The following is a 27334-nucleotide window of genomic DNA, read 5'->3' as shown; positions in this document are numbered from 1 at the left end:
TCTGCCTCCGCACACACAGGCAGAACCCTGCCGCCAGGGCTGGCTGATGGATGTGTCAGACTCCGGCGGCTCTATCGAGCGGCCACAAGATGTATGGGCTGGCGGCCCCCCAGACAGTGCCAAGATGGAGGCCAAGGGGAAACCTCAGGCTCAGGCCTCGGGAGACAGCCAGACAGCCAAATGGACTGCAGCCAGTTGCAGGCAATGCTCCCCATCCCTGCCCACTGCGAGGACCCTGCGGACTCGTCTGCTTTGTTTGACAGGAATTTTTAAGGTGGCAATCCCAGCCCATGGACACTTTGCCCATGGTCCCGTGCTCTTCTGGCATATGATCCAGGGAAGTTGGCAGGGAGCAGAGTGAGCTGGTTGGACCAGTGTACAGCCTGTCTGCCTCCGGGAGGCTGGTATGCAGGCCATTGAGAGTCTTACAACCCAGCAATGCTGCTCCTGTGTGTGTGTGTGTGTGTGTGTGTGTGTGTGTGTGTGACCTGCTGCCAGGCCTGCCTCGCCCCACAGCCTTTCCCTCACCAGCGTGCCAGGACAGACTCCGGGCACCGAAACCAAGGCATTGCCTGGGCCCTTCTCCAGCTTGGCCTGAGACATTCCCTCAGGGTGGGGTGACTGGCTAGCCCCAAGCCCTCCACTGGCTTCCCCAACACTAGGGCTCTCCTTGGCCTTCAGGCCTGGGGTTGTCTGGGCGAGAAGGAGCTCCAGCAGCCTCAGGAGACCGTTGAGGAGCAGTAGGTGGCACCCGAGGAGCTTGTAGAGCCAGGTCTCGGCGTGCCTGGGAAAGGAGAGGGGGCCCTGGGGACAGAGGCCCTGAGCCTCCGCATCATGTGCACAGAGCTAGGTGGCCGTCCCACACACAGCGGCAGGTGTCAGTGTCCGGAGGAGCAGGAGGCCCACTCTTCAGGGTGCTGCCCGCAGCCCAGGGAGGGGAGGGCTCTGTGTGGGGGCGTCAGGGGCAGTGATTTGTCAGCTCTCTCTGGTGAAGGATCCTTCTCCCTCTGCTGGAGGAAATTAACTGATGGTATCAGCTCGGCAATTGTTTCTCTGCCCTCACAAAGGGAAATATATGCAGACCCCTCCAGGAGCAGAGCGGAATCCGCCCCCCACCCGAACCCAGGACTGGCTGGGCAGAGGACGGTGGAGGGGGCTCTTAGGGCCTCTCAAAAGCCGGTCTGGGGCAGCTCCAGACCAGTTTCCAGTACTCGTGGGTGGGGCTCTGTCTCCCAACCCTTCAGATGTGACAGTTCCTCCTGCCTCCTCAAGCCTTCAGTGAGCTAGGTGACCCCCCTGCAGGTCCCTGACTCTGCTAGCCCACTCCTTCCCTCACTTGGGAATCCCCGAGTTCAGGGCCATGACAGCCTGCTCTACAGAGCCCGAGTTCCCTTCCTTCTGGGGCGGGCCAGGCCCCGGGCAGCAGGATAACGTGGCTTTGACAGTGGTTTGTTCTGTGCCTTCCTCCAGGGGACATCCGGAGCCTCCTGGTCTGGATCAAGAAGAATTTGCTAAAAGAGCGGCCGGAGCTGTTCATCCAGGGAGACAGTGTGTGAGTCCCCCTTCCCTGCGGGCGGGCGGAGGGGAGGAGGTCCGAGCCCCCGCCCTCTCCCCTCCTGTCTCCTTTGCCATCCCCTGACCCTCTGAGGAGAGAGCTTTCTCTCTCTTGTTACCACACGATGGTTGGGGACTTTTTAAACACCCAGGTCAGGACGCTGATAGATTTGTCCTGGTCACAAACCTCCTTCTGGCTGCCACACACTTGCCGTGGAACCTTAGGCAAGTTACTTCCATTCTCTAGGCCACATGTGTCAAACACAAGGCCCGCGGGCCAAATCCGTCCCGCCAGGCCTTGCAATGTGGCCCGCACCGCACTGTCATCACTGCACTCCGCTGCGTTTCCATCACAATGACAGTTTATGACTGTTAGTAAACCATTCGGCCCGCGATTTAGGCTGGATTTTAGATTTTGGCCCCTTCTCTGATTGAGTTCGACACCCCTACTCTAGGCCTTGGCTCCGTACCCTGTTCAGAAGTCCTGAGGAAAAGAAGCTGCCCGGGGTCCCTTCCATTCCTTGACAGTCTAGAACTTTCTGTGATGGTGGAAGTGTTCTGTATCTATGCTGTCCAATATGGTAGCTGCTGGGCAGTGAGCCTATTGAGCCCTAAAATGTGGCTAGTGTGTCTGAGGAGCTGAATACTCATTTATTTCCTGGTAATTTAAATTTAAACATGGCTAATAGATACCATATTGGACAGCAGAGGTCTAGGATTCTAGGGGGTCACTCAGTGCATGTGCACCCATAAACACACACACATTTGTGTCCACTGAAGACACCCCTGCCCTCAGCCCACACCTCCTACCCCTGCGCCAGGCCCAGCTCAGCCTCCCAGGCAAGAGCCAGGTTCCAAGTGCACAAAAGTAAAGGAAGTGCCGGCCTCAGGTGTAGAAGCGGGGGGGGCGGGGGGGCTTGTGGGACTCGTTCATCTGCCCCGAAGCAGAGGTCACCCGCAGGTCCTGGCCATGCAGCCCCTGGCTCAGATCACGGTCCGGGAGTCATGGAGGCCACCCTGAAGGCCAGCAATGCTCCTTGGGCCACTGCCAGCAGGAGCCAGGCAGGGTACCTGTTCCAGCATCCACCTCCCCATCCACTGCAGGACTGCCCAGAGGCCTTCCCCGGCTGGGCAGACTGAGACAGGCCCTTGGGAACATGCTGCTGCCAGGGGCACCGCCACAGGCTCAGGGAGAAGCACCTCCCACATCATCCCAGTTCAGCCTCGCACAGGCCTCGTGGGGAAGGCCCTGTCATTGGCCCACGTTCAGCAGAGGAAACGGACACCCAGAGAAACAAGATGACCTGCCTGAGCCCTGGGAGGTGGAGCAGGCATTTCCACATGGCCCCAGGGCTGTTTCTGTCTGACCCTGTTTCCATTAGATTCAGACTGTCACCTCCACTTCCGGGGAGATATTTAACAGGAGCATCAGGAGAAAAGGCTCCACCGCACTCTCCTGCAGCCCAATGTCTCAGCCTCTGTCCTTGCTACTGACCGCCCCCCGCCCTTCCTTCCCTGCCATTCACCCCATCTTTCCCACAGGAGGCCGGGAATTCTGGTGCTGATTAATGATGCAGATTGGGAATTGCTGGTCAGTACCGCGGACATCCCTCCCCCACCCCTTCCCTTCACTGCTTTAGTGGGCAAGCCAGGGCCTTTCATGAGGCCCAAATGCGGTGATGGGAGAATTCTCTGTCCCACTGTAGCCTCCAAACTGAGGCTACTCCAGTCTCCCACCCCAGAGAGGAAGAAAAGGGGAGCTGGGGGGCGTGGTGAACTGTCCTCCATCCTGGATATTTGCAAGGTGAAGTACAGGCTACCTGGTTTTCTGGTATATTCTATGCCAAAGCAACACACACACACACCCTCCCCCTGGCCCTCCCGACCCCTGGGGAGAAACTGGGAAGGCGGCCCTGATGGTCTCCTCATGTCTCTCCCGGACCAGGGTGAGCTGGACTACCAGCTGCAGGACCAGGACAGCGTCCTCTTCATCTCCACTCTGCACGGGGGCTGAACCCCACTCTGTGCCTGGGCCCCTTGGAGGGGAGAGAAGAGAACAATCAGACATGCTCTTGGACCCTGCTTCCAGATCTCCCTATCCCCTTCCGTTGTTTTCTTCCCCGATCTGCCTGTCCCCTGGGTTCCCTCCATGCAGGGAAAAGAGGCCAGGTGCTAAAATGAGCCTTTCGCAGGCAGGCACGTGAGCAGGGGCAGGCAGGCAGGTGCCTGAGCCCAGCAGCTGAGGGGGGAGGGTGCCCTCTGGCTTGTCACGAGGAGAGAGGGGCTCGGGCCAGGTGACCCAGCTGCCTTCCACTCCTGTGTCTCAGTCTAAGCACTGAGAGACCGCTGACCAGGCGCTCCAGCGCCAGGTCACGGTGTCTTCATGGGGAAGATGAATGGCCTTAATAGCTGATGGGAGGCCCCTCCCTCCTCAAACATTGGAGGAGTCCCCGCCTCAGTTTCCCCATCTGGACAGCAGAGGGCTCTGCCCGTCCCCCACTGATATCATTATGGAACCCCAGCTGGGGTCCCCTATTCAGAGCTACCCCCCTCCCCCCAACTCAGCAGCTGCTCTTCCAACCACACCCCTCCTTCTGCTCCCCCCATCCACAGCCCTTGACCCTGGCTGGCCTTCCTCCCCCCACAGGCCACCAGATGGGCTCCTGAGACCCTCCCCCAGCCAAAGGCTGCAGCTCGTTCTGGGGAGGAGGGAGGAGGTTAACCTTGGACTAGCAAACAGAAGCCTGAAAGGGTCACCGTGCCTCAGTTTCCTCCTCAACAACTGAGTAATTATAGTATCAGAAAGCAGGGCTGATACTGATGTCACAAAGGTAGACTTTATCTCCCTTCCCACCGCCTGCAAGATGCAGGATGGGGGCAGGCAGCACCTGGTCGGCAGGGTGGCTCACCCCTCCTCCCTCCATCCCTTCTGGAAGTCTTGGGGCCTCAGTGCCTGCAACAGCTGGCCTTGGCCAAATAAAAGACTAAGTTGTTTACTAGCCTTGCCTGGAGCTCTATCCTTAGAAACCAATGGCACCCCACAATCCCTCGGCCATGGCCTCTGGTCCAGCCTCTCTGTCCCCACCCAGGGCTTTCAGAGCTGCCCTTCACCCCAAAAGGGGGCAGAGGTTGAAACCCAGACTACCCAGCCCGTCTAGGGGTGACCTGACAGGCCATCTGGAGAAGGGTCAGAGCCAGGCGGTGCTGACCAGTCTGGGTCCCAGTCTGTCTGAGGCCGGGCTTTGTCCCACCAGCTGCAGCCAGCAGCCCCAGAACCCAGGATGGGGGGTGGCATAGATAAGATTGCTGAACCCCTCCTTCCCAAGACCTGGAGAAAAGCTTTGGTTGCTGGAGGGAGATCTTAAATAAATAAATCTGAGGGCAGTAACATCATCCTGCCCCAAACACTAAATGCAGAAGTTTATGGTGAAACTTCTCCCACTGTGGGGATGAAATGCCCGTTGGTTGTCCCAGCAGGGTGCTGGAGTTGTGGGGGACGTGCTTGCATCACTCTCAAGGCATAAGGGACCCACGCCCCCGCCACTCTGCAGGTGGGGGGCCTCTGGACCTGTGTGGGTGGAGGCAGCCATATTGGGGTTATTGGTAGGAGCTGGTCTGGGTGCACATGAAGGCCAGTGTTGGGGTCCAGAGTGTTGTCTAGAGAGGCTGTTCGACAGCCCACACTGGTGCTGATGTCAGGGTCTCCGTATAGGGAACAGAGCAGGGGACTGGAAATGGCCCCCCACTGCCTCAGCTTCAGGGGATCAGCCTGCCCCCTGATCCCTGTAACCTGGAGGTCCTTCCCCGCCTCCAGCCCCGCTGGACTGGCCCGTTGTCCCATGGGGATTCCAAGTTGGAATCTGGGTGAGGATTCCTTTCGCACCTTGACTGGCTGAGGGGGGTAGATTTGGGCTATCCCTTCCTCCACCGCACCCCAGTGAGTGGTGAGGAGGAGGAAGGCAGAAGGACCCGCTGGGAAAACCACATCCTCGGAGGGAGACAGGGAGAGATGCCAGCTCGGAGCCAGGATCCACAGAATTTTGGGTCATTTTCAGTCCTCCTTCAGAGGGGTCAGGTTACCTGACCTCAGTCAGCCCCAGCCGTGCCCAGCTGCCTCTTTCCCCAGCATCTCCTGGCTCCCACCTGTGAGGAAATAAACGAATAAGCCCCACCATCTCCGAAGATTTGTCTTTAATGAAAAGGATTCGTTTACCCAAGTCCGGTTTCCAAAGCCCAGGCAACTGCCCGGCCGCCCGGGGCGCATCACTCCCCACACTTCACTCTGGCAGCGGCTGGCGGAGGCTCGGCCCACCCGGTCCCTCCGGAGGCCTGGCGGGTGGGGTCGGTTTATTGGGAATTTAGGGGTCGGTTGAGACTTTTTTGTATTGGGATATCGGTGGGGGATCGATGAGGATGATTCACAACGAGTCCGTGCGTTCTGCCCGCATCGGCATCTTCTTTCGCTCCGACTTCCTGCGGCTGCAGCGGGCTCCCGGGACCAGTTCCTCCCACTGCCGCGCCTGCTTCATTCCGGCCGGAATTTGAAAAAGGGGACACGACGCGATCGACTGGAGGACCCCCTCAGCCAGGACTGGTCGCCCGCAGAGGAGGAGGAGGAGGATGGCGGCGCGGCAGCAGGAACCGGCATCCCTCCTCGGCGGCCGGGCGGCCGCGATCCTGGCGGTGGAGCCGCCGGCCGCCGCTCGAGCGGGGGTCTCCGCTCACGAGCTGGGTCCCTGCGGCGCCCGCCCCCGTCGCGCCCGGAGCTCAGCCACAGATGTCCAGCCACAATTCTCGGTTGGCCGCAGACTCGTACAAGAATTGCGTTTGGACAATCAGTGGCGAAGCCCCTGAGTTCAGGGCCCCGGTCGGCGGGGCTCCGCTCCGCTCCTTGGGGAGGAACAGACCGGAGGTCCCGCAGACGCTGGCCGTCTCGGCCGTGCCCGGTAAGGCGGCCACGCACGGTCCCACCCTGCGTGGGGAATCCCGGGCGCGTGTCTCCTGCGATCGCGGCCCGGGGTCCCGGAGTGGCCCGTGCTGGTCTCTGCGCCGCCCCCGGTTGGGGAACCTCCGCCGGCAGCCCCGGGGAACCCCGGCTCCCTCCCCGCCCCCAGCCTGGGCTTCCCGGGAGCGCCAGGAATCCGGGCGGCGGGCGCGGGGGCGAGGCCGGTGGTTTCCCAGCCGGTCGGGCTGCTGGACTCCGGGCCCCCGCGCCCGCCGCCCCCGCGCACGCACCGCTCGGTGCTCCGCTCCCCGTGGCTGGGTCCGGTGGCGGCGGGAGCGCCGGAATGCGCCGCCGGGTCACCTGTCTGCCCGGTGGCCGGGCCGGAGCCGGCGGGCTGGCGAGGCGCAGGGCTGGACCGAGCGGGCGCCTCTGGCGGCTCGGGGCCGGGGCGGGCTTTTAGTGGGCCGCTCCAACAATACGGCCTGGCGCGGAGAAAGGGGCTCGGCTGCAATTGGTACTGGATTTGAATAACGCCACGGGGCCATCAATGGTCATTGTGTCGGCGGGTAATGAATCTCCGCTGTCTCTGAGCTGGCCAGGCAGCTGCAACCTGCGCTCAGGCAGCTCTTAAAGCCATAGCGTGCCCCTCCCCGGGGCGCCCCCCCTGCGCTGGCCGGACCCCTCGCCCTCCCACCCCCACCCCGTGTCCTAGACTCTCAGTGCCCCGCCTGCTCCCTCCGCTGAACCCTTTGCCCACCGCCCCCCTCCCTCCTCCTGGGCTAGGCACCCGCATCTCTGCCCTGCACTCCCATGGACCTGACTCGGCCTCCTGGCCTTGACTGAGCTTTCCTGTGTGCCCAGGGGACGCCTCAGTGCCCAACCAGCCCTGGCCGCCTCTCTGCATCTGAACTGAGGCCTCTGGAGCCCCCTTCCTTAAGCTCCTGCCCCAAGGGCTTCTCGCTGGAGGGTGAGGGGAACAGTCTGGAGGTCAGAGGGTCACCCCTTAAAAGGCTCTGCAGAAGCCTAGGGAGGGGATGCAGGCCCCCCCCCCCCGCTGGAGATGCCATCTCCATGACACCCCCCCCTGGGAATCAGCCTGCAGGGACCCAGGCCTGTTCCCAACACACCTCCTGCGGCTCCTGGGTACCTCCGCTCTCCCAGAGAGGGGCGAGGGGAGGGAGCAGGGGGGAAGAGGGGCGTGGAATCCAGCATTGCTGTCCTGTCTTCCACTGGATAACCTGCTGTCCGTCCATCCGTCCGTCCGTCCGTCCGTGCAGGAGGGCAGGGGCTGTGTGGTTCAGAGGCGCTCTCCACCCCCCCTCTGCCAGGAGACGTTCTCAGTCTATGGGGATACACACCAGTTTGTCTCCGCAGAGCTCAGCCTGCTTTCCCAGGGATTTCACACCCTGGAAGGGAGTGTGTGGCCATCCCTTCCATACCTCCTGCCCTCCATCCACACCAGGGATCCCCAAGACCCCAATGCACCCCTGCCCGACAGCCCTCTTTCCTCACAGTCTGTGTCCCGCTGAGTTGTCATAGCAGTGTGTGCATTCTCGCTCAGACAGGAAGTGGGACCTACTGATCTTTGTGCCCCGGAGCCTAGTAGGGTGCCCTCCCTTCAGTCAGTCATTGGATATCCATTGGTGACTTAAAAATGAACCACACAAACCTCTGGAAGTTTATTACAAAGGCGGAGGAAATGTGGCTTCTGGGGAGTGACACTGGGAGTGAGGGCTTTTAGAGAGGGCAGGCACCCTGTTAACGGGCCCTCCCCTGGGCTCTGTCCGGGTCCTCCCCTGGGCTCTCTCCGGGTCCTCACTTGGAGATCTCCCCATGGGCTGACAATGCCCTCCATGCTTCATGCAGTGTGCTTGAAAGGTGATGGCAGCCTGCTGAGCCCCACAGCTCTGGGAAGGGCGCACTGTCATCAGTCCCATTTCGCAGATGGAGAAATGGAGACCGGTGCAGTTAAGTTCCTAGTCCACGCAACTGGCAGTGGAGCCAGAGTTGGAACCCGGGGCTCTGGAGCCAGCGGCACACGAGTTTGCCAGCCTTTACTCCACAGAGAGGGGACTGATGTAATTCACACTCCAAACTCCAGAACCCATCCCGCCCCAAAAGAAAAGAAGAGCGGGGCGGGAGCTCCAGACCCAGGAGAACACCCAGTGTCCCCTTACCGATTGTCCTGCCCTGGCCTGCAGCAGCGCACCTTGTCGGGTGGCCAGGTGGTCTCTGCATGACGGGGAACCCGCAGGCCTGTTGGTCGGCTGCACCAGGGGGGCCCTCAGCCTCCGGGATGCCATCAGTCCGTTCACTCACTCTCCCCCTCGGAAACTGCGGAGACAGGGGGTACTATTAGTCATTGAACAAGTGTGTGTAGAATACCTACTGTGTGCTAGTGGAGGCGGACTCAGCAGAGGTCCCCAAAGGAGCTGCTCAGGGGAGGCAGGACACCCTAAGCAGTGGGGAGGCAGGTGCCGGTGGGCGGGGCGCTGACATTGGCACTGTTCTAGGCTGAGGGAACAGCCGTAAAAGCTAATGAGCAAAAAAGAACTTGGTACCGAGACCTGTTTGGCTCAGTGGATAGAGCATCGGCCTGCGGACTGAATGGTCCCAGGTTCGATTCCAGGCAAAGGCATGTACCTTGGTTGCGGGCACATACCCAGTGGGGGGTGTACAAGAGGCAGCTGATCGATGATTTCTCTCTCATCGATGTTTCTAACTCTCTATCCCCCTCTCTTCCCCTCTGTAAAAAATCAATAAAATATATTTTTTTTAAAAAAAGAAAGAACTTGGTGAGTTCTGGGAAAGAAAAATCTGGGGGGGCTAGGGCTCAGAGAGGAAGAGGAAGTTTCAGGTAAGGCTAGAGTGACCCTGCCGGATCTTATAGGACACTGCGATTTTATCCTAACCCAGTGGGGATCCTAAAAGGTCTGCCAAGTTCAGATTTACAGTTGTTTTTTTAAATTTGTTTTATTGATTTCAGAGAGAGGGAGAGAGAAACATCAATCAGCTGCCTCCTACAAGCCCCTCCTAGGGATCTAGCCCACAACACAGGCAGGTGCCCTGACCAGGGACCGAACCATGATCTCCTGGTTCATAAGTTGACACTCAGCCACTGAGCCACGCTGATGGCACCAGATTTACATTTTTAAAGGTTTGCTAGGATAGCCAAAACCGGTTTGGCTCAATGGATAGAGCGTCGGCTTGGGGACTGAAGGGACCTGGGTTCGATTCCGGTCAAGAGCATGTACCTTGGTTGCGGGCATATCCCCAGTGGGGGGTGTGCAAGAGGCACCTGATTGATGACTCTCTCTCATCGATGTTTCTAGCTCTCTATCCCTCTCCTTTCCTTTCTGTACAAAATCAGTAAAATATATAAATAAATAAATAAAGGTTTGCTAGGATAATGTGTAAAGAATTGGCGAGGGGCATTGGGCAAGCTGGACTGCAGGAGTCCTAAAAATGGGGACGACTGGTTTGCAGGTGAGAGCTGATGGTGGCATGTGTTTAGGTGATGGCAGAGCAGGCTTCAAAGCTGTCCTTTTGTTAATCTTCACCTGAGGATCTTTTCCCATTGGTTTTTAGAGAGGATGGATGGGAGAGGGAGAGACAGAGAGAGAAACATCGACGTGAGAGAGACACCGATTGATTGCCTCCCACACGTGTCCTGACCCAGGCCAGGGATCAAGCCTGCAGCCATGGTACATGCCCTTGACTGGAATCAAACCCAGGACTCTTCACTCCACAGGCCAACACTCTTATCCATTGAGCCAAACCAGCTAGGGTCGTGGTCGGCAAACTGCGGCTCTCGAGCCACATGCGGCTCTTTGGCCCGTTGAGTGTGGCTCTTCCACAAAATACCATGGCCTGGGCCAGTCTATGTTGAAGAAGTGGCGTTAGAAGTTTAAGTTTAAAAAATTCGGCTCTTGCCGGGACTGGTTTGGCTCAATGGATAGAGCGTCAGCTTGGGGTCTGAAGGGTCCCGGTTCGATTCCGGTCAAGGTCATGTACCTTGGTTGTGGGCATATCCCCAGTGGGGGGTGTGCAGGAGGCAGCTGATCAATGACTGTCTCTCAGCGATGTTTCTAACTATCTCTCTCTCTCTTCCTCTCTGTATAAAAATCAATAAAATATATTTTTTTAAAAATAAAATAAAAAAATTCGGCTCTCAAAAGAAATTTCAATTGTTGTATTGTTGATATTTGGTGACTAATGAGTTTGCTGACCACTAGGGCCAAACTATTCTTAACAGTCCTGCGGGCCTTAGGCAGGCCACTTGGCAATGAGTAACATTTGGTGAGCACCTGAAGCGCATTGTGTGTGTGTTGGAGGCTGAGGGGAGAGGCAGGGGGAAAGCTGAGGAGTCTGATAGTGTCTCTCCAGAAATATCCGTCCAGCCAGCACCGATGGGAGAAGCAGAGCCACAGGTGGTAGCAGAGTCCTCTGGGATTACAGAAGGTCAGGGATGCGTTCCAACAGGCGCACTGCGGGAAACTTCTGGAAGAGGCAGCACTGCCTCCGGCTTCCAGGGCAGGTGACTCCAATGGACCGAGCCTTAGTTACCGCCTCTGTGATGCGGGACCATCTGCCGGTCCTGCCTCCCTAGACGGCTGTGGCCTTAGGAGGACCCAGACACACCTGGCATCTGCTCGCAGTAAAGCTGTGTCATCATCTACAGACACGCGCGCACATGTTCAGACTCATGCATGCGCTCAACGCTCCCAGCCTCTGCTCTCTTCATTGCCCCTTCTAACGCCAAGTCTCGGGAAGAAGGCAGCAACGTTGTCCGCACTGCCTGTTAAGCAAGTTTTTTCTTCCAGAACTGGCTTTTTTGTTTATTATTGTTGTTGAAGGCATCACAGATGTCCCCTGTTTTCCCCTCTGTGCCTCCCTCCACCCAGCCCCCTAGAGCTGGCATGTGACCAAACATGGTGCCCAGCACAAAGGACATGCTCAGTAAACATCTATTGAATGAATGAATGAATGAATGAATGCCTTATGGAGTAATAACTAAGTGAATGGGTGGATGGACAGACAGACAGATAGATAAAAAAGCAGATGTAGAGCCGAAACCGGTTTGGCTCAGTGAATAGAGCGTTAGCCTGTAGACTGGTCCTGGGTTTGATTCCGGTCAAGGGCATGTACATTGGTTGTGGGCACATCCCTGGTAAGGGATGTGCAGGAGGCGGCTGGTCAATGTTTCTCATTGATGATTCTAGCTCTCTATCCCTCTCCTTTCCTTTCTGTAAAAAAAATCAATTTAAAAAAATCATATATATATATATATATATATATATATATATATATTTTTTTTTTTTTTTTTTTTAAACAGACGTAGAGAAACTTGAGTGAAAGGAGAATGAATAAAGAATTGCTGGGTGCATGAATGCTGCCAGTCAGCGGAGGTTCTGGGTGTGGAACTAGAGGCACTGCTGTGGGTAGGGCTCACTGAACTAATTTCCTTCTGTGCTTCACTTCTGTGCTCCAGAGGCAGGCCCAGGGCCCAAAGCGTGCCAGGCAGGTGCCCAGGGAGCAGCTGTGGCCACAGACCGGTCAGGCTGTGCCAGATGTTCCCAACCCCGGAGTCCTGTCCCAAATGTCCCCATCAGCCCGGGACCGCTGACGCCCGCAGTGAAGTTGAGTCATTCTCTGCACACACAGCTGTGGGAGCAGGAAGACTCTGCCACCACCCAGGCCGGCCCTGCCCGCCCCGGCTCCAATCGCCCAATTGTACTGCGTTCTCTGAGAGCAGCCAGCGCTCCTCCATGGAGACCAGCTGCGCGGCTGCCCTCAGAGGTGCCTGGACCGTCTGACACGTCCCCGGTCTGAGAAGATGACAAAGCCAGGCCATTGTGTCCATGCAGAGGGGGTCCCCAGAGCCCTCTGCCCTGCATAGCGTGTTTCAGCTTCTGGAGATGGTCCTCTCCGGGAGCAGGTGAGGCAGGGGCAGCGTTCACACGGAAGCAGCCACCTCCACCCCCCTGGGCGGCTCCACGCCTGGATGCTGTGCCCTTGCCTCCATGGCAGCATCACTCCTCGGAAGCCTCTGCCTGACCTGCTGGCATACCTGTCTCCCCACCAGAATGCCAGCCCTGCGTGGACAGGGGTCTCATCCCGTCCATTGCTGTGTCCCCAGCACCGAGAACAAGGCCTGACCCTTAGAGGGGGCTAAGTGCCTGGGCGAAGAGACGAGCAGATGGGCAGCTACGTGGAGTCCTGTGACCCAGTTAGCAATACCGTCTAGACCAGTGGTCGGCAAACTCATGAGTCCACAGAGCCAAATATCAGCAGGACAACGATTGAAATTTCTTTGGAGAGCCACATTTTTTAAACTTAAACTTCTTCTAACGCCACTTCTTCAAAATAGACTCCCCCAGGCCGTGGTATTTTGTGGAAGAGCCACACTCAAGGGGCCAAAGAGCCACATGTGGCTCGAGAGCCGCAGTTTGCCGACCACGGGTCTAGGCACTGGGCACGGGCTAGCACTTCGGGGGGTCACTACAGCTTGGGGAGAAATGCCCGCACCCTCCTGATCTCTGGACCAGGGGCCTGCGGCTCAGGGAGGAACAGAGCTCCTGAGCGCCAGCCAGGGTTTAGACAGCAAAACCCACGTCCTTGACCAGGCCACCAGCTGACACCTCATAGGGTACCCCAGCGCCCAGGGAGGCCGGAACCATGGGAGTTAGGAGCTGGGACTCAGACATATTGTCTGGTTCCATTTGTAGAAATGACCAGAAGAGGAAAATCTATGGAGACAGAAAGCAGATTAGCAGTTGCCAGGGGCTGGAGGGAGGGCAAGTGGAAATGAGTGAAGGCTAATGAGCACAGGCTTCCCTCGGGGGGGTCGGGGTGTGTGTGTGTGACAAAAATGGCCTAACACCGATTGTTTTAGGCCATGGTCGCACAACTCGGTGAATACTAGTCCACTGAAAGCCATCAGATGGTCCATTTCATTTTGAAACGTCTATTTTAGCTCCACTTTTGTAGTTAATCCTCAGCTGAGGGTATGTTTTCGTTGGTTTTTAGAGAGAGTGAAAGGGAGCGAGGGAGACGGAGAGAAAGTGAAGTGAGAGGGACACATCAATTCCTGACCCCGGGCTGGGGATCGAGCCTGCAGCGAATGTACGTGCCCTTGACTGGAATCGAACCCGGGACCCATAGGTACGCTCTATCCAATGAGCCAAACCAGCTAGGGCTTAAATTGTCCGTTTTCAATGGGAAAATTGTATGGTATATGAATTACATTTCAGTAAAGCCAATATTAAAAAAGTTCTTTTAAAAAAATATATATATTTTATTGATTTTTTTAACAGAGAGGAAGAGAGAGGGATAGAGAGTTAGAAAAATTGATGAGAATCATCGAACAGCTGCCTCTTGCACACCCCCTACTGGGGATGTGCCCACAACCAAGGTATCGGGTCCAGTAATAATTAATGTCGTTTTTAAACATTCGTTTAAAATCTTGCTTGGCGTTGACTTATATTGACATACCTTCAAACACGTGGTATCTATAGAACATGTGAAGTGCAATTAACAAGTTTTGCTTGAAAAAGTTTGTGTTTGGTTTGGTTTTTGTTGCAAAACTAGGGCTAAGAAGATGGCGGATGAAGAGCATATTCGGCACTGCATGCTTTACGAGTTCCAATTAGGAAGAAAAGCAAGTGAGGCTGCAAAAAACATCTGTAGTGCTCTTGGTCAAGATGCAGTTAGCGCCAGAAAATGCCAGCGTTGGTTTGAGAAATTTCGCGAGGGAAATTTTTTGTTAGATGACAAGAGTGGTCGAGGCCGTGTGTCCAATTTTGATCAAGAAGCTCTTCAAGCTCTTTTGGTGCAAAATCCTCAAATTACCCAACAAGAGCTTGCGACAACTTTAAATTGTTCACAGAAAACAATTTCCAATCAATTGCGTGCTCTTGGCAAAGTCCGAAAGTTTGGAAAATGGGTTCCTCATGAGTTGACCGATAACAACCGTAATCAAAGAGTCACAATTTGCAGTTCGCTCCTCTCTCGTCAAAACCGTTTGCCGTTTTTAGAGCAAATTGTTACCGGAGATGAACAATGGGTGCTGTATGTTAATTTGAAAAGGCAGCCTCAATGGTTGGACAAAAATGAGGCTCCGCAGCCCACACCAAAACCTGACTTGCATGCGAAAAAAGTGATGTGTGTTTGGTGGAATTTTAAAGGAATTCTTCATTATGAACTTTTACCATCTAACCAAACCATTACAAGTGCAGTGTATAGTGCCCAATTGGAAAGGTTAGCCCAAGCTTTAAGAGAAAAAGAACCCGCGCTGAATAATCGGAAGGGCGTAATTCTTCACCACGATAACGCACGACCGCATACTGCAAGAATTACTGCTGAAAAACTGCGCCAGTTGGAATGGGAAGTTCTCCCTCAACCTGCATTGCCCCTGATATTGCCCCTTCCGATTCTCCTGATATTGCCCCTTCCGATTACCATTTGTTTCGTTCTTTGCAAAACTTTCTTCTTGGAAAAAAATTTAATAATGAAGAATGCCTCAAAAATGCATTGACCGAATTTTTTGCATCAAAATCACAAGAATTTTACAACAGAGGGATTAAAATGCTTCCTGAGCGTTGGGCACAAGTAGTAGAAAACAACGGTAACTATATTGTTGATTAAATTTTGTTGTATTGTTTAAATAAATTCTATTTTAAAAAGTATTAGAAAACGACATTAATTATTACTAGACCTAATACATGCCCTTGATCGGAATCGAACCCGGGACCTTTCAGTCCGCAGTCCGACGCTCTATCCATTGAGCCAAACCGGTTTTGGCTAAAAAAGAGTTCTTGCTCTGGCTGGTTTGACTCAGTGGACAGAGCATCAGCCTGTGGACTGGAGGGTCCCGGGTTCAATTCCAATCAGGGGCACATGCCCAGCGTGCAGGCTCAATTCCTAGTGGGGGGCGTGCAGGAGGCAGCCAATCAATAGTTCTCTCTCATCGTTGATGTTTCTATCTCTCTCCCTCTACCTTCCTCTCTGAAATCAATAAAAATTCATTAAAAAAAAAAAAAAGTTCAGGTTCAAGGCTCTCACCTCTGCCACTCCCCTGCTGGGCACTTCACATCTCCCAGACTCAGCCATCTAACCGGGGAAATGGGAAAAATAAATGCCTCTTGGGGTCCGCGTGGACATTAAATGAGATAATACACGCCGTGCTCCCCCTTTGATCAAAGAGGAAACTTGGCCCAGAGGAGGGGAGTGACTTGGTCCAGAATACATCAGGTGGGTGGCGGGTGAGGGCCTGGGCCTGGTCTCTGGGCACTGCTTCTCCTTTTAGCATTAGGCAGACGGTCAGTGTCTATGCGCACACACACACACACACACACACACCCCATCACCATCACCACTCTGCCCATCCTCTGCCTTCCCTGGGCCTCTGAGGCCGTCTTCGCACTGCCCATGCCCGGGCACTGAGGAATCAGGTTCCCTGGAGCACAAGATGCCCTCCCCTGCCCCCACCCTGCTCTCCTCCTGGGGCCATGATGCCGTCTTGCTTTTGCTTGTAATAAAGAAAATATTTCAGCTACCCTTCCACAGTTGCTTGGCAACCCCAAAGGAAGGTGGGGGGAGCAAGGGGGAGGAGGGAAGGGGGAGGACTCCGGAGCCAATCTGGAGACAAAGAGTAGGATTTGGGTGACATGGAGCCCGTCCTCGGTGCTAACCTGGCCTGGCCTCCTCCCGCCCAGGGTCTCACACCAATAAATATGGATTAGGGAAATGGGCAGCCTTCTTCCCACGGGCCTGGAAGGCCGCCTCTGACCTCTCTACCCCCTTTATGTACCAACCCGACAGTCAGGGGAGCAAAGAGCAGGAGCCCTCGCGATGCCTCCCCCGTGGCCTTCTGACTCGGGGAGACTTTTCGCCCCCCGCCCCCCGGGCCCAGACCAGGTCACAGCCCTGCCTGGACCCTGTGAGGGCGGGGAGGAGGAGGAGGCCGGCTTTCCGAGGGGGGCAGCAGCCTCAGGGCCCACCTCCGGCCCAGCCTGCTTTGATGGCCCAGAGCCAGGCTGGGGCCCAGGTCAGCTGTGCCAGCCTCTGCCCCGCAGCTCCCCGCTCTGTGCCCGGCTGCCCTGGCCACCTCTACCTGGAGCTTTCTCCATGAGGAGGCCGTCTCTACCCGCCCCTTCTCATCCCATGTCTCCTTCCCCACCTCACGCTCCTCCTTCCCCACAACCCTCTTCTCCATTTGGTTTCCCTCTTCTCTGGGGTGGCCTCCCCTGCCCCAGTCCTCCTACTTCTGTGTACCCCCCTCTCCCCTCCCCCCCAAAAAAAACCCTAGGAAGCCCTCGAAGCTAACAGGAGGGGCTGCGGGGGAGGGAGGTGGGGTGGTGATCTCTCTCCCTGGTGCCCGGGCTCTGGCCACCGGCTGGGGGTGGAGAGAGGCTGCTCTGAATGGAGTCAGTGTGGAGACAGGAAAAGCAAACACCCAGCCTGGGCCACGCTGGCCGGTTGGGCGGGGTGGGGGGGGGGACAGGCTGGGGCAGAGGCCTGGCTCGTCTCAGCCTTCCTGGATCACCCTCTCCTGGGCCCTGAGGGCCCAGGCTTCCTGGACTTCAGCCCACAGTGTCCAGGAGGGAGTGGGCTCCAGGGCTGGGGACAAGTTCTGAACGAGACACCTTTGCCCGATCCCTGCCCCACTGCTCCACCCCCAGCCTCTTGCCCACCAGATGCCAGGGGAGTCTGTGCCCAGGAAGGGCTGCCTGGCACCTGAGGGCCTGCCTGACCAGCCCTTCTTAGCAGCAGGAACTAGAAGGGAAGCCACCTTGTGCCAGAGACGGGTCCAGCTGTGCCATACGCCTCCCGGGACAAGGGGGACCCCAAGGTGCTCTGCCCAGGTGAGTGCTGCCTGGCCCCTCAGGCAGGCAGTGAGGGGAGGCTGTCCTTACTGGGGCTCCCAGGGACCCCCGCACCCTCTTTGAGGCCCATCTGAAGGGGGCCTGGTGGGTTCAAGTCCCAGCTCTGCCGTCTGTCTGGGGGACACGTGATACTTGCAGTTTGATGAGGGAGCCAAAGAGATGGTTCGAGAAGCTGGAGGTAAAGTCGGGGTAAGGGGAGGCAGGAGGGACTGGAGTCTGGGGAGCAGGACTCTGGATTCCAAGCCAACCTTTAGACTAGACTTGCGGAACCCCTGAGGGTTCCATGATGGTCTCCTTTGAGCACTTTAGGTTCTGAGAGACAGAGTGAGCGCAAGAGGGTTAGCATCTCACCCTGGGTGCCCCAGCCATCAGCAGAGCTGAAACTTCAGGCCCGAGGGCAGCACAGCGTGTGCAATGATGCGTGCTCGGCCCCGCTGCTCCCCTCTGCGCGCACAGCCCGGGCCCTCGGATGAAGGGACGGGCAGGCTCTGGACAGCACCCCCAGCCTCCTCTGTCTGCCCTCCCTCCAGGCCCACGTGCAGGGCCCAGCATTCCTGCTCAGGCCCCAGGGAGGCCACGAGATGCCACGGGCGGCCTCTGCCTATGGACCCCAAAGCACAGGCCCCCTTTGCCCTTGGTCTCTAACAGTCCCTCCTGCTGCAATCAGAGCCCAAGCCTCCTGGAAAGCAAGGTCCACAGCTGACCGTCCGCACAGCGGCTCCCGGGCCCACCGTGAGGTGTCCTGGCCGTGGGACCGGGGAGGGCCACCTCACTGAGGCAGGCGCTGTGCTCAGGCCTCCCAGGGGCCTCACTGATGGTCACCACCCCTCCAAGGTGGTTCGGTCGTACAGATGGGAAACTGAGGCACAGGTGTTGCGATCACTTGTCCAGGACACACTCCCCAGAAAAACGGACTTGGCTTTGGGGCCCAGAGCTGGCTGCAGCGCCCTGGTCCTTCCGTGCCGTCCACCTGGCGCCGAAGCCGAGCGTCTCCACCGGAGGTCATGGTGCCCGGCCCCTGCATCCGGGTGTCTGCGGGCCACCTCCGCTCACAAGGAGCCCATCTCCTCTTAAAGGCACCTGCTCCGAGGGTGGGTCCCCCTGGGGTGCTCAGCCATTTATGTATTCATAGCCTTCCGGCTGGGGAGAGGCCCTCCCGCCCGGAGCTCAGCCGCGTCCAGCTGCCCCCTCACCCTGCTTCTCCCCAGGCAGGGTCAGCTGAGGGAACCGGCCTCGCTGTGCTGGGCTCCACACCCGCCAGCTGTGTGCGCCTGGGAAGGGACTCGGCCTCTCTGAGCTCAGTGATGGGCTGGAACTGGGTTAATGATACGCCAGCTTCGCGAGGTTGATGAGGATTGATGGTTAAAAGGGGATGAAAAGACTCTGCTGCCCTGGCTGGTTTGGCTCAATGGATAGGGAGTCAGCCTGAGGACTGAAGGGTCCCGGGTTCGATTCTGGTCAAGGGCACGTACCTTGGTTGCAGGCTTGCCCCCCTGGCCCTGGTTGGGGCCCGTGTATTATACTGTAAATCAGAAGACGCCTTACTTAATAAGCCAAGTTTATTTGGAGTCCTTTTCATTTCTTCTTTTAATATATTTTATTGATTTTTCACAGAGAGGAAGGGAGAGGGATAGAGAGCTAGAAACATAGATGAGAGAGAAACATCGATCAGCTGCCTCCTGCACACCTCCCACTGGGGATGTGCCTGCAACCAAGATACATGCCCTTGACCAGAATCGAACCTGGGACCTTTCAGTCTGCAGGCCAATGCTCTATCCACTGAGCCAAACTGGCTAGGGCTGGAGTCCTTTTTATTTCACTAGTTGGTTTGGCTCAGTGGATAGAGCGTCGGCCTGTGGACTGAAGGGTCCCAGGTTCGATTCTGGTCAAGGGCATGTGTCTTGGTTGCAGGCACATTTCCAGTGGGAGGTGTGCAGGAGGCGGCTGATAGATGTTTCTAGCTCTCTATCCCTCTCCCTTCCTCTCTATAAAAAATCGATAAAGTCTATTAAAAAAAAAAAAAAAAAGGTTGAAGGCCAGCAAAGAGTCAGTGATCACGGTGCCTGGTGCCTGTGACGTGCTCAGAATGAAGCAGCGAATGCTCATCTCCATCACCCATCTCCACCGTCATGGGCCCCAAGAACAGGGCCTCTTTGCCTTCGGTGTCTAACCACTGTCCCTCCTGCTGCAATCAGAGCCCAACCCTTCCTGGCAAGCAAGGTCCACAGCTCACTGTCCGCACAGCAGCCCCTTCCATCTGCAAGGTCAGAGCCCGCAGCTTTTGGCCTCCTCCTTTAGCCTCCTATTACACAGAGGGAAACTGAGGTCCAGAATGAGGAACTTGCAAATGGGTGGTGGAGCCGGAAGCAGCTCTGCCCCGCTTCCCCAATTCCCACTTGGGTCTCCATCTCTTCTCCTCCGCGCCTTTCCCTCCTCTGGCCCTCCTCCGGAGTGCCCAGGGTCAGGCCTTGGCACCCACCCACCCACCCGCAGAGCCCTGCCCGGGGAGCAGGGAGAGCCGAGCGGGCGAGCGAGCGGAGCGGAGCTGGGAGCAGTGGGCCCGAGCCCCGCCGCCTCTCAGCGCGGGCTTTGTCTGGGGCTTTGTGATGGTAAGTGCGGCTCCTAAATCAGGTCTGTGACACCGTTATTGTTGCCAGGGGCGCAAAGAGTCTAAACTTTTCCCCTGAGGTCAAGAATGTGGCCAGTCCCCAAGCCGCGGGAGCAGGGGCCTGGGTGGCTGGGGGTGGGGCCGGGGCCTCACCCTGAGCTAGGTCGAGCTGTGGCGAGGAGGGGGTCAGCGGGAACAAAACGCTTTGAAATGCCTCCTCTCCATCACTGCCAACATTGTCCGCTGCCCACGGGGGGCCTGGCACCGCCTCGCCGGGCTCCGGCCCCCAGCCCTGGCCAGCCCCGGCCGCCGCATCTGAAAATGGACAGAAGGTTATTGTCCCTCCCCGCGGCCCTTTGTCTGCCCCAGTTCCAGATGTCTAGGCTGGGACCAGGGAGCTGACCCATGGTGGGCAGGGGGAGGGGACAAAGGAGGGAGCACGGGTCACTGCGTCCTGAGGGGTCATTCCCAGACCCTGAGATCCCACCCAGCCACGGCCGGTCACCTCCTGGGCTGCCTGCGTCCTGGGACTGTCCCTCCTCCCTCCTCCCTGTCCCCCGGCCAGGGTCCGGCCTCAGAAGGAAGGCCGTGGGGGTGCCGGAGTTAAGAGCAGGCGCCTTGGGATCCCCATGCGTCCACCTGGTAACTATGCTCTTGGCAAGTCTGTCCCATGTAGGCACCGTTGCACCAGGATCCATTCCTTCACCAGGAACCACAGGGCCCTCCTCCCTGCCAGCTCCGAGCTGGGCTCAGGGGTGTGAAAACAGGAAGGGGTTAACATTCCCACCCGCTTTCTCTGTGTTATCTCACTCTTTTCACAACAAAACGAGGATGCAGTAGATTCAGTTCTTGGTTCTTGGTTCTTGTATCTGTTTTCCAGCTTTGGACCCCGAGGCGCTGAGAGGTAAAGTCTCTCGCCCAAAGTCAGGCTGCCAGGAAGCGGCAGAGCCGGATCCTAGCCCAGGCTGACCGCCGCCACTGAGAGGAATGATCTGCTAATAAATACTAAATACTTGGAAGGTGTTGAAGGCAGAGCCTGGCTAAGCTGCCGGCTCAGCCTGGGGGAGCTGCTGACGGTGCCCGTTCCATCCCTCAATGTCCCCATTTCACAGATGGTGCTACTGAGGCCCAGGCCAGGGAAAAACAGTCCGGGGTGAGGAGCTTGGGGGAACTTAAACAGCAGCACCAACAGTGACTCTGCGGCCACCGGGTCAGCCAGAGGGAGGCAGGCAGCCCAGTTTCAAACCCCAGCTCTGTGGACTCGAACAGACTTAGAGCCCACACTTCCCCTCCCTCATCCGTAAAACGGAGATGGCCCCTGCTCTACGGGGTTGTTGTGAAATGTAAATCAGATTATAGTTTAAATACTGAGGCACCGTGCCTGGCACACAGCAGGCACTTAATGGTAGCTGTTACTGCTATTGTTCCAAACGGGGTAACGGTTATCCTTTTGAACCTTCCTCTCACCTGGGGTCGCCTGAGGACAAGGCTCTGGGGGGGGGGGGGGGGAGCCGTTGTTGATGGGGGTGGGGATAGCAATGCTCGGTTTTCTTGGGGTCTCGAGCAGTCATGTGACTGGCTACTCCTCCAGGTCGGGGTTGGAGGGGGTGGGGGGCGGCCAGAGGGATGGCCGGGAGGGGAAGGGGCTCCTGGGCCCAGAGGAGTTAACAGCTCAGGCCCTGGCCCAGCCCGGCTGCCACGCTGCAGCCCAGCCTCAGCCACGGCTTCAGCGGAGCCAGGGCTGCTTCCTGATGGGCAAAACAGCTGGCTGCCCGGGGAAAACAGCTGGCCCGGCCCAGCCTCCTGAGGACGGACGGAGGCAGCCTCCCAGGACAGCTCCCCATCCGGCGCCTGGCGGAGGGAGGCCCGGCCAAGAGGGAGTCCTTTGCAGTGGGTGTGGGTGTAGGGTGGGACCAGGAGTTGAGGGCGCGGAGGCAGACTCCGGAGCAGAGGCCAAGGTATGCTAGGTCGAAGCCGGAGGGGACGGGTGACTCCAGCAGGACTGGGGGCTCCGGTCTCCCCTCAAATAGGGAGATGGCAGGCAGGGGAGCAGAAGGGGCAAAGCCTGTGCTCAGCCCTGGGTCCTCTGGGCACCGAGCTCGGAACCTGAGTGGGAGGCAGCCCAGGCGGGGCTCCTAGACTCCTCTCTGCTGAGCTGCACCAGAACCAGAAGTGGGGTGTGGGCCCCTCTGGCCACAGAGCAGGACAGGGCCCAGGGAGCCCCTAACCCAGGCGGCACGGAGCTGGCAGCTGGTAAGAGAGAGCTCCATCTAGGCACCCTGTCCCAGCCTGCGTGGGACCCCTGGATGGAGCACCCCCAGGCTGCCCCCACCGCGGGCAGGGAAGCGGCACCTGAGACCTACAGGAGGTCGGGCAGGGTGGGCAGAGGGTTAACGGGAGGGTGGCCAGGGTCCACGGGACCGGAGCCGCCTGCCTGGGCTCCTGACCCCGGAGTCGCACAGACCAGACACCCATCATTTCTCTCCCACCAAGGGGTGTCCTCTAGCCCACCTTCCTAACCTCCAGGAGGAGGGGGGGGGTCCCCACTTGTGGGTGCCAGACTCAGTGCTCCTCTTCCCGCGAGGGCCAGCCTGCAGAGCCCAGGCCAGCGGGCAGGCCTGGGGGTGAGGGTCCCAGCGGGAAGAAGGCCCTGGACCGGGGCGGGGGGGGGGGGGAGGGGGACGGGGACGGGGGGACGGGGGGACACGGCTCTGGGGTCTCTCGGTCCTGATGCCAGAGTGAAGCCTAAGGCTCTGGCGCCACCAGCTGGCCGTGGGCAGCACTGCAGTGGCGGAGGGATGGGTGTGAAGATGCTGTGGTGGGAGACACCCAGCTCAGCCAGATGTCGGTCCAGGATGGCCTCTGTCCTGTGCAGACAGACGGGCCCGGTATTTTTCCACGTGTGTCCCCTACCTGACCTGGAGAACGGGGCCCGAGGCCCCAAGAACAGCAGCTTCAAACAGTAGCCGCCTTCAAAATGACCAGGCAGCGCATTGGTTAAACCTCCACTTGCAGAGTTTGTGATCCAGTCCAGATGGGAGGGATTTAGGAATTTGCATTCCTAACAGCTGCCAGGTGAGGCTGCTGCAGGCTGATCAGGGACCATAGTTTGAGATTCCTGCTTTAGTCATGCCGTGAATTTGGCCCAATGCTACCTTCACAGAGTACATCTTGTTGTTGTTTTTTCGTTTGTTTGTTTGTTTGTTTGTTTGTTTTGGGGGGGGAGATTGGACGTGGGATTGCAGGTGCTTGATCAGCTATCTACACAGCGTCCCCATCATCTTTCAATTGCCCGGCGGGCCTCGCTCTGGGGATGGGATAGAAGGGTGCGGAAGGCGAGCAAGTTCTGCCTGAGAACTCACAGCCAGCCAAAAAAGGTTTGGCTCAAGGGAAGAGGTCCCAGGTTCGATTCTGGTTAAGGACATGTACCTTGGTTGTGGGCACCTCCCCAGTAGGGGGTGTGCAAGAGGCAGCTGATCGATGTTTCTCTCTCATTGATGTTTCTAACTCTATCCCTCTCTCTTCCTCTCTGTGAAAAATCAGTAAAAATATATTTTAAAAAAAAACAAAAAAAAAACTCACAGCCAGGTAGGTCTGGTGTTTGATTTTGTCAGGTCAGAACAAGGCCTCAAACAGAACCTAATATACAACTGTACCGGTCAATAATGCGGATTTTGTAATCAAAGAAAACACGATAATTTCAAGAGAAACATCAAAAGTGCTTTATTCAATGTATTGTCCATGGCTAGCTACGCATTTCCCCATCTTTCAGGTAATTTGTGGGTACCGTCCCAATAGAACTTTTCTTGTTTTGAGGCAAACCATTCAGAGACCCAGTTTTCCACTTCTTCCTACGTGTTGAAGTGCTGCTCAGAAAGTGTGTGTGCCATGTATCGGAGGAAGTGGTGATCTGAAGGAGCAGGGTCTGGTGAATACGTCGGGTGGGTTAATACTTTCCAGGCAAGATCTTTTAACGTGTCTTTAACTGGTTTTGAAGTGTGTGATGGTGTGTCATCATGAAGCAAAATTACTTTGCTGTGTCTTCTGGCACAGGATCAAAACGTGATTATTTCTTGTCGGTAGAAATCAGTATTAACGGTTTCACCTGTGTTTAGAAGCTCAAATACACCACACCTTCCTGATCCCACAAACGCAGAGCATTGTCTTCTTTCCAAAGCGATTTGGCCTTGCAGTCCATGTTGATGGTTGACCTGGGTCAACCCATTATTTTGTGCATTTGGGATTCTCAAAATAAATCCACTTTTCATCGCCAGTCACAATTCATGCAAAAAAGACTTTCTCGTGCTGTTGAAGCAACATCTTAGTGATGACTTTTCGGTTTTCCATTTGTCTTTCATTTGGTTGATATGGCACCCATTTTATTTCTTTTAAAATCTTTCCCATGGCTTGTAAATGATTGGAAATTAGAGATGGAGCATGTTCACCATAAGCTTCCTGAAGTATACAATAACTTTTAGCAGCACCCTTCTTCAAAATAAAGAAATGAATTAAAACTTCCCCCAAATGCTCTTTTTTCGACACGAAATTTGACATTTAAAAAATATATATTTGCCGAAACCGGTTTGGCTCAATGGATAGAGCGTTGGCTTGGCAACTGAAAGGTCCCGGGTTCGATTCCGGTCAAGGGCATGTACCTTGGTTGCGGGCACATCCCCGGTAGGGGGTGTGCAGGAGGCAGCTGGTCGATGTTTCTCTCATCGATGTTTCTAGCTCTCTATCTCTCTCCTTTCCTCTCTGTACAAAATCAATAAAATATATTTAAAAAATATATATATATATAAATATATATTTTATTGATTTTCCACAATCAATAAAATATATTTAATATATATATATATATAAATATATATTTTATTGATTTTCCACAATCAATAAAATATATTTAAAATATATATATATATAAATATATATTTTATTGATTTTCCACAATCAATAAAATATATTTAAAATATATATATATATATAAATATATATTTTATTGATTTTCCACAGAGAGGAAGGGAGAGGGATAGAGAGCTAGAAACATCGATGAGAGAAACATCGACCAGCTGCCTCCTGCACACCCCCTACCGGGGATGTGCCCGCAACCAAGGTACATGCCCTTGACCGGAATCGAACCCGGGACCCTTCAGTCCGCAGACTGATGCTCTATCCACTGAGCCAAACCGGTTTCAGCTGAAATTCAACATTTTTAAGCATAAAAATATCTATGATGTTAACACCTTCAACAAATTTGACATATAAAGTTTTGAATATATATCAAATCGCATATATTTCAACATATGTGTAACTCCATCTATTGAAAAAAAAATCCGCCTTATTAACCGGTACACCTTATATTTTCTATCGGGTCTTCCCCGTTCAGGATCTAGTCCACCGTCCAGCCCAGTTGCAAACCCTGTGGCTCATCCTGACTCCTGGCTCCATCTCACATCTAATCTGGTTACACTCCTCCCCCCACCACTCTGCTTCTCTCCCTGAGCCAGTGTCTCCCCACTTCCATCCCTGCCCCCCTTGGCCACCCTCTGAACTGCAGCCAGAGCGATCTTTTTTTTTTTTCTTTTCTTTAATTTTCACCGGAGGATATTTTTTTCCATTGATTTTTTTAAAGAGAGTGAAGGGGAGGGAGGAGGGAGAGAGAGAAAGAGAAACATTGTTGTGAGCTCTCGCACAACATGGATGGGTTGCCTCCCACTTGCACCCCCAGGAGGATGGGGATCAAGCCTGCGACTGAGATACAGGCTCTTGACAGGGAGTTGAAGCTCTGTCCACTGAGCAAACCGGCCAGGGTGAAAGCAATCTTTTAAAAGACAAATCATCGCACTCCTTTAGTTATCCCCTCCAATGTCTTTTCATTGCACTTTTTAAAAAGCTTATTTTACTGATCTTTTTTTACAGAGAGGAAGGGAGAGGGATAGAGAGAAACACCGATGAGAGAGAAACATCCATCAGCTGCCTCCTGCACACCCTCTACTGGGGATGTGCCTGCAACCAATGCCCTTGATCAGAATCAAACCTGGGACCTTTCAATCCGCAGGCCAACGCTCTATCCAAACTGGTTAGGGCTCATTGCAGGTTTTTTTTTTGTTTTGTTTTGTTTTTAATAATATATTTTTATTGATTTTGTACAGAGAGGAAGGGAGAGAGATAGAGAGTTAGAAACATAGATGAGAGAGAGTCATCGATCAGCTGCCTCTTGCATACCCCCTACTGGGGATATGCCCGCAACCAAGGTACATGCCCTTGACCGGAATTGAACCCAGGACCCTTCAGTCCCCAAGCCGACGCTCTATCCATTGAGCCAAACCGGTTTCAGCTCATTGCAGTTTTTTAAAAAGGCCTAGGTCAGTGGTCAGCTCTCGAGCCGAGGCTTGCCGCTCTGTTGACTAATGAGTTTGCCAACCACTGACCTAGACTCTCGGTTCCAATAATTACAGGCTGTTGTTCCTTGTGATGAAGCCCCTATCGGTGGCCCTCTCCTCTCCCCACACTCCCCCGGCTCCCTTCCCCAGCTTGTCCCCTCCTCCCCCCGGACAGTGACCCCACCCGCTCCCTCTCCAGGGACACTGTTCCCCCAGAGCCCCCGGCTCCCTTTCACTGACACCTCCACTCAGCGTTACCTCCCACCCCAGCGGCTCTGTTCTTGGGAAACTGTTTTGTTTTGTTCGTAGCATTACTGCTCTTTGAAACGATCTACTAATTTATCTTCTGTGTTTCCTGTCTGCCTCCTCTCCGCAGAACGTCTGTGCCCCAGTGCCTCCGCTTGAGCCCAGCATGGGCGCCATAAACACTCGCTGAACGCATGGGGCTATAAGGACCCCGTGCAGGGCTCTGTCCCTTAGCCATGACCTTGGGGAAGACCTCCCAGCGGAGGGCAGTTTGAGCTGAGGTTGGAGGGCCTGTAGGCGTTGGCCAGAAAGACCAGTTCATGCAGAGGAACAACTAAAAAGGACGTGAGACGGTCCTAGAGCATGGAGTGTTCTGGAAACTGTACGTAGTCCCGTTTGGCTGGAGCAGAAAATTGGGTGGGAGGAGCGGTCAGAGGAGGTGGAGAAGTCAGGACGCCATGCAGGGCCTTGCTGCTCTCGGAGGGGTTTGAGCTCTTTGCTGAGGGCAATGGGCACCTCCCTTCCCCATGTCAGGCGTTTTAGAACGGGCCATGGGGTGCAGAGTGGCTTCCAGGGATGGGAGGTGGGGGGAGGAAGCTGGGCGGTGCAGGGGGGAGTGGGCGGTGCAGGGGCCAGGTGAGTGATGCTGATGCCCCTGAGCCAGGCGAGTGGCCACGTGCAGGAGACGTGGGGAGGTGGTCTTACCAGGACG

At 55.9% G+C, this 27334-nt stretch overlaps 1 protein-coding gene across 6 annotated transcripts in view; it reads left to right on the top strand.

Annotated features, from left to right (window-relative positions):
• URM1 (ubiquitin related modifier 1) overlaps positions 1 to 27334 on the top strand; it is a 41305-nt gene that overhangs the window by 12178 nt on the left and 1793 nt on the right. For 3 of the 6 annotated variants that reach the window (XM_045573665.1, XM_045573664.1, XM_045573668.1), the window contains one exon: positions 1471 to 1552. In XM_045573665.1, the coding sequence (XP_045429621.1) occupies positions 1471 to 1552 (82 nt within the window). The other 3 variants (XM_036416278.2, XM_045573667.1, XM_045573666.1) reach the window with 3 other exon arrangements.

Source organism: Pipistrellus kuhlii, unplaced genomic scaffold (assembly GCF_014108245.1).
Source record: "Pipistrellus kuhlii isolate mPipKuh1 unplaced genomic scaffold, mPipKuh1.p scaffold_m20_p_53, whole genome shotgun sequence".
Classification (NCBI taxonomy): Eukaryota; Metazoa; Chordata; class Mammalia; order Chiroptera; family Vespertilionidae; genus Pipistrellus; species Pipistrellus kuhlii.
The sequence above is the reverse complement of the archived record's forward strand: the minus strand, read 5'-3'. Positions and strand labels throughout refer to the sequence as shown.